Source organism: Schistocerca cancellata, chromosome 2, assembly GCF_023864275.1.
Source record: "Schistocerca cancellata isolate TAMUIC-IGC-003103 chromosome 2, iqSchCanc2.1, whole genome shotgun sequence".
Taxonomy (NCBI): Eukaryota; Metazoa; Arthropoda; class Insecta; order Orthoptera; family Acrididae; genus Schistocerca; species Schistocerca cancellata.
In genome coordinates, this window is record NC_064627.1 from 381,578,843 (window position 1) to 381,591,246 (window position 12,404).

Here is a 12,404-nt window from a genome sequence, read left to right on the forward strand (position 1 = left end):
TTTGCTATTTACCATAAAGAAGGCACATCAAGTTGCAGACAGGCACAGTTAAAATGTACTTGTATAAAACTTTCAGTCACAGCAATCATCAGTAAAAGAAAGACACACCACACACACACACACACACACACACCATTCACACAAACAAGCAAGCACACCTGAAGCACATACAGCCACACCTGAAGCACATACAGCCGCCAACTCCAGCATTTCAGGCAATCGCAACCGCTCCTGTCCACAAAGATCATATCCCTGTGGAAGACCCAGGCGCAAAACCTGCGCAATTCACCCCCCCCCCCCCCCCCAAAGCACTTCTAATTTCTATCTGGTCACAGGTTTATCCTACACCATCAGGGGCCAGGGCGTGTGTGAAAGCAGACATGTAATTTACCAGCTCTGCTGGACTCATTGCACAGCTTTTTATAATGGTATGACTACCAACCAGCTGTCCACCAGGATGAATGGCCAGCACCAAACTGTAGCCAAGAACAAAGTAGACCACCCTGTGGCACAACAAGCAGCTGAACATAGCACATTTGATTTCAGTGGCTGGTTCACTACCAGAGCCTTCTGGATCCTTCCCTCCACCACCAGCTTTTCTGAACTGTGCATGTGGGAGTTATCCTTACAATGCTTTCTCCACTCTCATAATTATCCTGGCCTCAACTTATGGTAACATACTGTCTCCACACCCTCCTCTCAACAGTTTCCATTCCCTCTGTCCTGTCATCTCCTCCCCATTCTCATCTCCCATCCCGTTTATTTGCAGCCCTCTGCCAATGCATCGATCGATCTTTCCCTGCTCCTCTCCTTTTTTCCCCACATCCTTGACGCAAAACTGCCTGATGCTGTGCCTGTTGGCAGTCTAGTCACTGCATACTCCATCAGACAGTATCTGTCTCTCTCCCTACCCACACACTACTTTCCCTTCCCTTCACCACCTCTTCCAGATTGCTGCTTGCATCCCACTTGATAGTTGCATTCCGGCCCGAGATGCTGGAGTTGGCGGTCGTGTGTGCCTGAGGTGTGCTTGCTTGTGTGTGTGAATGGTGTGTGTCCCTCTTTTACTGATGAATGCTGTGACCAAAAGCTTTATATAACTGTCTTTTAATTGCACCTGTCTGCAACTTGATGTGTCTTCTTCACAGTAAGTTGCAATCTGTCTTTTCCTACATTGTTTATATTACTGGCTGGAGATTCCACTGTTTCATGACAATCCATTCTCTCTCTCTCTCTCTCTCTCTCTCTCTCTCTCTCTCTCTCTTTTGCCTCCTATTTGAACATTGAACTAAGAGTACAGTGTCTATTGTAATATTTTTCTTTACCTTAATTTCTTTCTTGTACTATCACTTTAATATTTAGATAGCTACATATATGCTACTCTACGTGTAGTGGCAATCTTTGTCCACTGTCAGTCAGGTGTTCATTTACTGTTAAAGAAAGAGAGCCATTAATTCAAACAATTTTGATTAATTTTACAGTTATCTTCACACTTAGTGTAATCAGTACTGTAACAACAGCATATGATGCTGCTGCTGCTGCTGCTGCTGATACTACTACTACTACTTCTACTACTACTAGTAGTAGTCGTGGCAGTACAATAACAAACAATACAGTTTTGCAAGTATGAAAAATCCCTATTACTACTACCACCAACTTGATTTTTCTGCAGCAAATGCTACTACTGAAAATTATGTTACTAATACTAACTTTAACACCAATACTTATTGTTCTCACATGACACATTGAAAGCTGTGGATCAAGGCAATCTGGTAGATGCAGTATTTATTGATTTACAAAAAGCATTTGACTCCGTACCATCCCTATGCTTATTGTCAAAAGTACGATCATATATGATACCGTACGATCATATGTGATAACAACTGAAATTTGTGACTGGATTGAAAACTTTTTGGTAGAGAGGATGCAGTGTGTTATGTTGGATGAAGAGTTATTTTCGGATGTAGAAGTGACTTCGGGTTGCCACAGGGAAGTGTGTTAGGATTGACTGAAAAGTAATGCCTCCACCTTCGTAACTCTTCAACAGTTGGCAGTTTTGGTATGTGGCAGATACTGACTTGTTCCGTAACCTCTTCTCTACAGCTCCAGTTGGCGGAAAGCCTTAGCATTGAACAGTTGTGTTGTTACAGTGTAAAGTATGGAACCCTGTGCCGACAGCCGGTCAATGCAATTTAAGCAACATACAGTCATTGAATTCTTGACAGCAGAAGGTGTCACCCCAAAGCATATTCATCAGAAAATGAAAGCAGTTTATGGTGATTGTGTTGATGTGAGTACTGTGCGTCATTGGGCGAGTACGTTTAAAGATGTTGAGGCGGGAACATCTGACCTGCGTGACAAAGATGTGGACGTCCTGTGACAGCAACCACTGAGTTTCACAAGCAAAATGTTGACAGAGTGATTCAGGATGATTGTTGTATTGCTCAGAGAGAAATTGTAAACACAATCGGCATTTCACAAGAACGTGGGTCACGTTATTGCTTTGCTTGGCTATCAGAAGATCTGTGCATGATGGGTACCCCAAATGCTGACTCCTGAAATGAAAGCGCACAGACTTGAAATTTGCCAGGAACTCCTCTCGTGTTATGAGTATGAAGGAGACGCCTTTCTCCATTTGATTGTGACTGGAGACGAAATGTGGGTACACCATTACGACCCAGAGACGAAACATCAGTCTATGGAATATCGACACACAGACTCACCCCAGAAAAAGAAATTCAAGATGCAGCCCTCAGCTGAAAAAAATCATGGCCACAGTGTTCTGGGACACAGATGGTGTTATCCATGTTTATTTCCTTGATCGTGGAACAACAATAAATTGAGAGCAGTACATCACAACACTGCGGACTCTGAAACGATGGCTAACAAGGCTCCGAAAGGAAAAGGGAAATGTTTTTCTGCAGCATGACAATGCCAAACCACACACTTCACATGCCACCACAGCAGAACTTCAGAGACTGAATCTCCCCACCGTACGGCATCCTCCATACAGTCCAGATTTAGCACCATCTGACTTCCATCTGTTCCCGATAATGAGAGACAATATGTAGGGACATCATTATGCTTCTGATGAAGATGTTGAGAGAACTGTGAGACTGGGGTTGCGGAAACAATGTGTTGACTTCTTCTGTGACGGCTTCAGGAAACTTGTTCATCGTTGGCAGAAATGTATCCGATTGGCTGGTGATTATGTGCAAAAGTGAATATTGGTAATTAAAGATCACATTCTAAGGGTTATTTCTGTCTTTGATGTATTAAAATATTCCCATCCAAACCCTATTAACGAAGCTGGAGGCATTACTTTTCATTCAGCCCTCATATATTAATGAACTTGTGGACAATATTAATAGTAATCTCAGACTTTGTGTAGATGACACAGTTATCTATAATGAAGTAATGTCTGGAAGAAGCTGCTCAAATATTCTATCAGATCTTGATAAGATTTCAAAGTGTGTAAAGATTGACAACTTGCTTTAAATGTTCAGAAACATAAAATTGTGCACTTCACAAAATGAAAAAAATGTAGTATCCTATGACTATAATGTCAATGAATCACAGTTGCAATCAGCCAACTCATACAAATACCTGGGTGTAGCACTTTGTAGGAATATGAAATGGAATGATCACATAGATTCAGTTGTGAGTAAAGTGGGTGGTAGACTTTGATTTATTGGTAGAGTAATGTGGAAGTGCAATCAGTCTACAAAGGAGATTGCTTACAAATCACTCATGCGACCAATTGTAGAATATTGCTGAAGTGTGTGGGACCTGTACCAGGTAGGACTAACGAGGGATATTGAATTTATACAGAGAAGGGCAGCACGAATGGTCACAGGATTGTTTAATGTGAGGGAGAGTGTCACAGAGATACTGAAGGAACTGAATTGGAAGACTCTTGAAGATAGATGTGAAGTCTAGTAACAGAGTTTCAAGAACTGACTTTAAATGATGTCTCTAGGAATATACTACAACCCCTTATGTATCACTCACATAAGAATTATGAAGAAATGATTAGAATAATTACTGCATGCACAGAGACATTCAAACAATCATTCTTCTTGCACTCCATACATGAATGGAACAGGAAAAAATCGTAATAACTGGTACAATGGGACACACCCTCTGCCACACACTTTGCAGTGGTTTGGAAAGTATAGATGTAGATTTATGTGTAGGTATAATATAAGGGTCTCTGGCCCTCAGAAACCAATTAAATATCATAGTGTCTTGGGCAGCTTTGTTGTTTCTCTTAATTGTAGTCGCGCCCGCGCACACACACACACACACACACACACACACACACAGTTTACTACTATCAGAATGTATCAAGTTTTTCTTTATGTTCTGTACCAGATCAGTCACACTGTCAGTTTCAGCAATATTTTTCTGCTTCCAGATTGCATGGCAACAGATGAGAGTGCATCACATATCTTTCACTAATTCTTCTTAGGCAGACTTGTGTCCACTTCCCTTCACTCTTCCTTTAATGGGCCAAACAATCCTAGAGTTATCAAGCTTTCGTCTCTCTCCCTCGGGCTGTATACAGGCCGTACTTATCTCTCCTGGGGTGTCTGTTAATTAGTTATGCCAGCATCAGCTAGAATATTTAGGATATCGAAGTCCTCTTTTAATTTAATTATGTTGTAAACTGTATTATTTCTTAAAGCCTTGCTATATCTCGAAACTAGGACACCCACACAGGACATGACTGGTGTGCCAATTTTGCTGCAGTCACATCTAGTCGTCGTCCTCCCAGCAGTCATGTGTAGATATGTGGGATATGGCCTGGTCTGCAAAGGTAGTTAGCCATTCCATTACTTAGTCGAAGCATTTTGTTTACATGACAAAGAAATTGAAACAGTCTGATTCCTGTGTCTGAGGAATCCATCTCTGCTGCCATACTACAAATAACAAATTCCTTATTACTAGCAGATTTGCTGCTGGTTCCCCAAGAGTTTCATACATTTTTCTTACTGTTTTTTCTTCAGCCAGTAGATGGCAGCCTGTTTCTTATTTGTAGGTCCAGGGAACATCTGCCCATTAAAATAGTGACCCCATATGTAGATGTAATGCTAATGACTCTCCAACGTTGTAGCAGAATTCCTCACTGTGCCTTTCTCACTGTAGTAGCAACTCTGACTAGCTGAAATGCAAGTACTGGCTCTTTTGCCCCCAATTGCAGTTGATATAGACATGCAGTGCAGTCTAATTATATTCAGGGGCAAACGAAAGCTCTTTTGTCCCATATTATTAATCATTTTATTCATTATATAACTATCCATCCTTGCTACATATTCCACGTGGGCACATAATGTCCAGTACTTGTCTAGGTACACACCAAAATACCTTCAAATTATTGCGTGATTTATTTTAATTGAGAGCCCAAATAAGTCTGCAAGTAACATATCTATATTATTAATCGACTAACCTGGTTCATAATTTTCGGTTTATTGTCCCAATTGCTCGTTACCTATCCTTCCAGGGGCAACAAAAATTTGATTTTCAGTATTTCATAAAATTAGCTCAAGTTTAAATAATTATAATGTTGTCCTAATATAACACTAAGAGGTTTAATCTTGCACTAAAGGTTGAGCACAGTAAGAAAAGTATTAAAATTAGAAATGGTGTGTATGTCTTGAGGCAGTGTAGTTCACTAGGTATGCAAATTACCCTGGCTATATGTGCCCACTATTTGAGAATGAGAGTACTTAGTGACTGTCAACAAACTTTAAATGTAATTTCAGACCTTTATGAAACTTTGTCTTGCTAACCTTTCCCACAAAATGATGACAGGAAAAAAGTTTCACTTTTTATATTTTCACTGTTCTTGGAGTAAAACTTCAGCAGCAGGTATGATGTTTTAATTTATTACAAACTCTGTTTGCAACACATTTTGCAGATGATATCCACATATACAGAATGAACATGCAAAATTATACCATTGTGCAACATACAGTTCAGGCAATATGACGTCATAAAAATTAAGGTTTGAGGAAAACTAGGTTTTGCTTAAAATGGAGCTCAAATTACCCAGACTTTGTCCAGGGTTTCATAATGACAGCACTTAGTGACTGCCAACAAACTTTAAATGTGATTTCAAACCTTTTCTAAATGTTTACTCACTTACATGCTTAATATCAAATATTTAACACACTGACTCATTTAGAAAGTAATCAGACTTCAAAGCTATTTTATACATGGAAGTTCTATTCTTTAAAGAATCGAGGGTTTACTGGTGTTTGACTAAGAGAGGAAGAGGGGTATAGAACCAGAATATTAATATCACAATGTTATTTCAGTCTCGTGGTACAGAATGAGTAGAACACCCTAATTTGTTTTGACACACTCCTCTGTCATTATATCATTCATTTTTGGAGTTATACACCAACTTAATTGTGAATACTTTGAGAGTTATCTTTGTGGAAGATAATTGGAAAGTAGAATTCAATATTTGTGTTTTTTATTTTCCCATTATCCGTAGTATGAAAAGGATAATTGCTACTCACTATATAGCAGAGAGTCTGAGTTGCACATAGGCACCACAAAAGACTCTCATAAAGTGAGCTTTCGGCCAACAAGGTGTTTTTCGGAAACAGACAACATTCACATACTCACTCGTACAAAAGCAACTTATGCACATATGATTGAGTCACAAGCTGTCAAGGCCAGAGTAAACATTTCTGTTTTTACATATCTTTAGTGGAAAATGTGATTTGTTGTTGATCATAATTCTTTGTTTTTTGGAAATGAAGTGCCAACCATTTTATGAGTTCATGTAAAGATTTTTAAATTGCTTAGAGATACATTGTAACTTTTGACCAGAGATGCTCATTGACAAGGAATTTTAATGTTCCATAATGTTGAATTTCAGGTGGATATGTATATACCCAGCATATATAAATAGCAAGAAGACCAGAGCTGAAGGGAGAAGAATTCCAAGGGAGAAGGTAAGTGTAATAAATTACTATCTCATCTCTTCATTGACACAAAGGTGTAAATGTTAAGATGGCATTTTCTCTATTGATAATAGAGTGCCTCATTAATAACGGCCTGCGTATTTACACTGCATATGACTGAATGCTTGTTTTCATTACATTTGAATGAATTCACAAATCATCCACTGTACTTAGTCTATTGGCCATCTAATGCCTTTGCTGCCACATATATCTCGTTTGTATCAAAGGTTTGTCTTGCAACAGATTTTCCTTCTAATGTCACTCCAATAGGAGTCACTTTTAAGCATTTTCTCTTCCTCTGCTCCGTAATGCACATGGACTAGGAACAAATGGCATTGGTACAGCACAATGAGAATTACTGTCTTCCGTGCTCCCCAAAGTAGTTTGCAGACTATGTATTCAGTATTCAGTCATTGCTGTAGAAAGAGAAGGTTGATTTGAAGTTGAGCAAAAAAAAAAAAAAAAAAAAAGGGGGGGGGGGGGTGACGGAGATGGCAAAATGTAAGATGGCAAGAAGCAGCTTATAAGAGACAGAACAGATGAAGGCACATCATCAGTGTGTATTTTGAGTTTGTATTATTTAGCTACATGGGTACTTGATGATACAGATCATAAAATCTGAGCATGCATCCAAGTGCTACTTATAGGGAATTGAGGTAAAAGTTATCAAAGAGAATGCATGTGCTTACCTCAGAGCATGTTGGCAATAGCTACTGGGAGTGATGAACAGTTAAAATGGTATACCAGCAACCAATTCTTAGTAGAGAATGAATGACATAACAACAACATGGTATGCTTTTAATCTCAGGAACTAATAAGTATAAGTTTGCAACATAAAGCAGTAGTATTCAGGATTTGAATAAGTCAATTTTTTGGGAGGAAAAACGTGTTGTGTGGTCGTGGGAAATACAACTGCCACCAACCACAGGAGACACTGCAGATGTGTCTGTCACCACATCCGAGGATTCCTGTTTCATACATCACATGAAATCATTAATAACTACTTCAGTGCAACAGTTAACTGCAAACATACTATGTATACCAGTAATAGAAATAAAACTTCCTGGGTAGTTAAAACTGTGTGCTGGACCCGGAATCAAACGTCAAACCTTTGTGTTTTGTGGGCAACTCTTCTATCTCTGTGCAACCACCCCCAAGACTTCAATTCTGCCATTACCTCTTCACCTTCCTTCCAAATTATACAGAAGTTCACTTGCATACCTTATGGGACTAGCATTCATGGGAAAAAGATGGGTTAGCCACAACCTAGGGTAACTGTTCCACTGCTGCCCCATAGGACACAGACACTGATGCAGCCATTCCTCATCTCACTCACAGGCAAGTGCAGCTAGTATGTCTTTCCACCAGGTGGCCCCATTACACACATTCTGCACACACACTAACCGTGTGGCCAACCGTGCCCACATGCACTTGGCCAGTGCAGAACTGTTGCATAGGCTGTGGCCCAGCTGCCTGCCTGCCTGAGCATCAGTCTTTTGTCAACCCCTGTCCACCTCTGCCCATGGGTGCCAGTGGCCTCTGCCGGGCACACAAGCTCGAACAGCTTATCCTAGGGAAATGTTTCCAGAGTGAATTTGAAATTTCATGGCCGATTAAAACACTGTGGTGGACAAGGACTCAAACCTGGGACCTTTGCCTTTTGTGGGCAAGTGTTCCATCAACTGAGCTATCTGCACACGACTCAAGACATGTCCTCAGGGCTTCACTTCTGCCAGTGCTTCTTTATCTAACGTCCAAACCTCATGTAAGTTCTCCAGCATACTTTTGCGGGCTAGACAATGATTGCCATAATTTATGTTCCGGAACAAGGCATGTTGTTGTTGTTGTTGTGGTTTTCAGTCCTGAGACTGGTTTGATGCAGCTCTCCATGCTACTCTATCCTGTGCAAACTTCTTCATCTCCCAGTACCTACTGCAACCTACATCCTTCTGAATCTGCTTAGTGTATTCATCTCTTGGTCTCCCACTACGATTTTTACCCTCCACGCTGCCCTCCAATATTAAATTGGTGATCCCTTGATGCCTCAGAACATGTCCTACCAACCGATCCCTTATTCTGCTCAAGTTGTGCCACAAACTTCTCTTCTCCCCAATCCTATTCAATACTTCCTCATTAGTTATGTGATCTACCCATCTAATCTTCAGCATTCTTCTGTAGCACCACATTTCGAAAGCTTCTATTCTCTTCTTGTCCAAAGCATTTATCATCCATGTTTCACTTCCATACATGGCTACACTCCATACAAATACTTTCAGAAATGACTTCCTGACACTTAAATCTATACTCGATGTTAACAAATTTCTCTTCTTCAGAAATGCTTTCCTTGCCATTGCCAGTCTACATTTTATATCCTCTCTACTTTGACCATCATCAGTTATTTTGCTCCCCAAATAGCAAAACTACTTTACTACTTTAAGTGTCTCATTTCCTAATCTAACAAGGCATAGTGTGACCAAAACTATTGTCTGTATTGCAAACCAATCATTCCTTGGTAAAACTTTGTCTTAGTATCATGTAGGATGCATGTCAGTGAAATTAGCAGCACAACCATATCACCATATACAAAAAACCCTATACAAAACAGCTACAAACTTGGCATATAAATACACTCAATCTAAAAGCAGAAAGGCACTTTATATGAGTGCTGTATTGCCATATCATGTATTAAGACATCATGAAACTGTAATTCCTGTTAAAAGGCTGATCATTGAAACTAAAGTAGTAGTAGTTGTTGTCGTTGTTATTATAATAATAAGAGTAGTATAGCAGTAGTGGTGGTGGTGGTGGTGGTGGTGGTGGTGGTGGTGGTAGTAGTAGTTTTATTCATCTATAGATGTGTTTTACAAGGATACTGGACATGTCTTAATAAGAACAACAAAATGAAGTAATGCACATATAAAGACATTTACATTCAGGTCTAGCAGGAACCATCCCAAAATTTGCCTGAAGTAATTTAGGGAAAGCAAGGAAAAGCTAAATCAGGATGGCTTCACCCTCCCATATATAAGGCCATTTTGTTTCAAGCAGCGCTGCCTTATTCAGTTTATCCCTAGTGTACAACACTTGTTTTATGAATAAGTTATTTAATAATGTAAAAGGGTAATGTTACAGTGCTCATTCATTTCTCACTCCCAATCATGGCGTTCCATTGCCCACATAATTGACACAGAATCCTGAATCGTGGTATGTCCCTATGTGGCTCCCACTCCCAAACCCTTGCCACAGGGATCATATCCCTGTAGCATACCAAGTGCAAGACGTGGCCAAACCACTCAACCAGCACCTCTTACTCCAGTCTTGCCAAAGGCTTGTCCTATCCTATAAGAGGCTAGGCCATCTGTGAAAGCAGCCACGTCATTTACCAACTTTGCTGCAAACACTGCACAGCTTTTTATAGAACAAAGTTACTACCCAATGGTACTACATGCAACTGAGTCCAGCATGTTCAATTTCGATGGCTGCTTCACTACTGAGGCCCTCTGGATTGTTCGCTTCTACAATCATCCTGGCCTCAATCTCAGGTAACCCACTGGTCCTGCAACCTCCACCTGACAGTTTCCCCCTTCCTCTGTCCTGTCACCCCCTCCCAGTTCATGTCCCCACACTGCCTTTAGGTTGCGCCACTTCTCACTGGCTCCTACAATCATGTATCACATGCTGAGACCATATACCTGCCACTTCCCCCTCCCCCATTCCTAGCTGCCAAACCAGCTGCCTCCCTCCGAGCTGCTAGCCACTCAGCCCCAGTCCCTCTCCCTGCCTCCCTCTCTCTCTCTCTCTCTCTCTCTCTCTCTCTCTCTCTCTCTCTCTCTCTCTCTCTCTCCCCCTCCCTCCCTCTCTCTTCCTCCCCCTCTCCCTCCCTCCCCTCCCCCTCTCCCCCCCCACTATCCCCACCACAACCAGTCCACCTGTTGAAATACAGCTTTAGTCCAGTCAGCACTGTCTAGGGATATAGGCAGGCATTTGTGTGTAACAAGTTTTATTTCTTTTGTGAGTGGCTATCAACAACTCAAACTTATACTTTTCAGTGAGTGGTCTTCTTTAATCCAAAAGTATTTACCTTCTGCAAGAGCTTTTGTACGACAATTTTTAATGTCATGTAGCTTGATAATGCCCAGTGGGACGAAATACTGAATAATGAAATAAAACTTGATAATGCCCAGTGGGATGAAATACTGAATAATGAAATAAAATGTTTGTTTCATGGTACAGTGTTGGGCAAGATGCTCAGGTATTTAAAAAAAAAAAAACATAATGATGTGACTGACATAGAATATTCATTTTAATAAAATATGTGTGAAAGTGTTATTCCAAACTATATCAAAGTTAATACAGAAACTAAGTTGAATGCAGGAACAAGTGTAAAAGTGTAGGGTGCCATCAAACTAAAGTTTCAGAAGAAAATACTGAGTTTCCATTTCTTGCTTGTGCTGAATCTTGGTGTTTCTGTTACATTCGTCTAGTGACCTGCAGTCTGTGCATAGATGAACTGAAGGTGACTAGGAGCGTCCTATATGTGAGTTTAAGAAAAGGCCGTCAGCATTTGCCCCATCCTTTGCAACAACTATTAACAAATAAAATGTTACCTTTCAAAAATGTCAGCTAAACTCAAACATCAAAATACACTAACTTGCACTGACGAAGGGAAAATTTTCTTTGAGCCTTGAAGTGCTTCAAAGCCAACAGATCTTCCAAACAAAAATATTGTCTCCAAAAGGTAAAAAAAAAAAAAAAAAAGCATCCTTGTCCATACAAACACTGTCAACTCAGAGTGAAAAGAACGGTTCAGCCAAAAGTTGACCAAAACCAAACAAAATCAAATAACCTGTAAACTTTCTTCCCTGTAATCTATTGTACATCACCACCCTAGACAGAAATGGGGAAAAGAAAACCGTCACTGATTGCTGACTCTCATAATTCAGTGGAATGTAAACAGAGTCAGAACTTGGACAGTTGAACTTAAACTCCTAGTGGATAAAAAGCATCTGCTCCTGCACCTGCAAGACACACACTTGAAAACTACTGGTGCATCTGTGATGGAAGACTCGTCTTTCAACAGAAAAGATGAACTTATTGGTAAAAAGGCGAAGTGTGCTGTTATGTTATTCACTAGTAACATGCACCACAGCTCATATGTCCACATTCACTAACACTTTGCAGGCAGTAGCTGTTGTCCTCCATGTGTCACTCAAACTCTTGTATGAACAGCATTTTCCCACCACAAGATCCAGTTGATAAAGATGATCCCATGGACATAATTAATCGGTGCCCTCAGCCATTCCTACTGGTTGGGGATTTTAATGCACACCATATACTTTGGGGTTTCAACAACAGTGCCACAGGTTAAGTTCTTGAACCCTCAGTGGCCCAACAGTTGTTTGCTTGGTATGGGCTTGGCAACCTCTG

The 12,404-nt window shown here is 40.4% G+C and overlaps 2 protein-coding genes across 2 annotated transcripts in view; one reads left to right on the top strand and one right to left on the bottom strand.

Moving 5' to 3' along the window:
* LOC126161784 (DNA-directed RNA polymerase II subunit RPB3) overlaps positions 1–12,404 on the bottom strand; it is an 86,012-nt gene that overhangs the window by 45,330 nt on the left and 28,278 nt on the right. The window lies entirely within an intron of this gene.
* LOC126161787 (signal recognition particle 19 kDa protein) overlaps positions 1–12,404 on the top strand; it is a 77,583-nt gene that overhangs the window by 27,447 nt on the left and 37,732 nt on the right. The window contains exon 2 of the mRNA XM_049917860.1: positions 6,893–6,968. Coding sequence (XP_049773817.1) covers positions 6,893–6,968 — 76 coding nt within the window. The remainder of the gene's footprint in view (positions 1–6,892; positions 6,969–12,404) is intronic.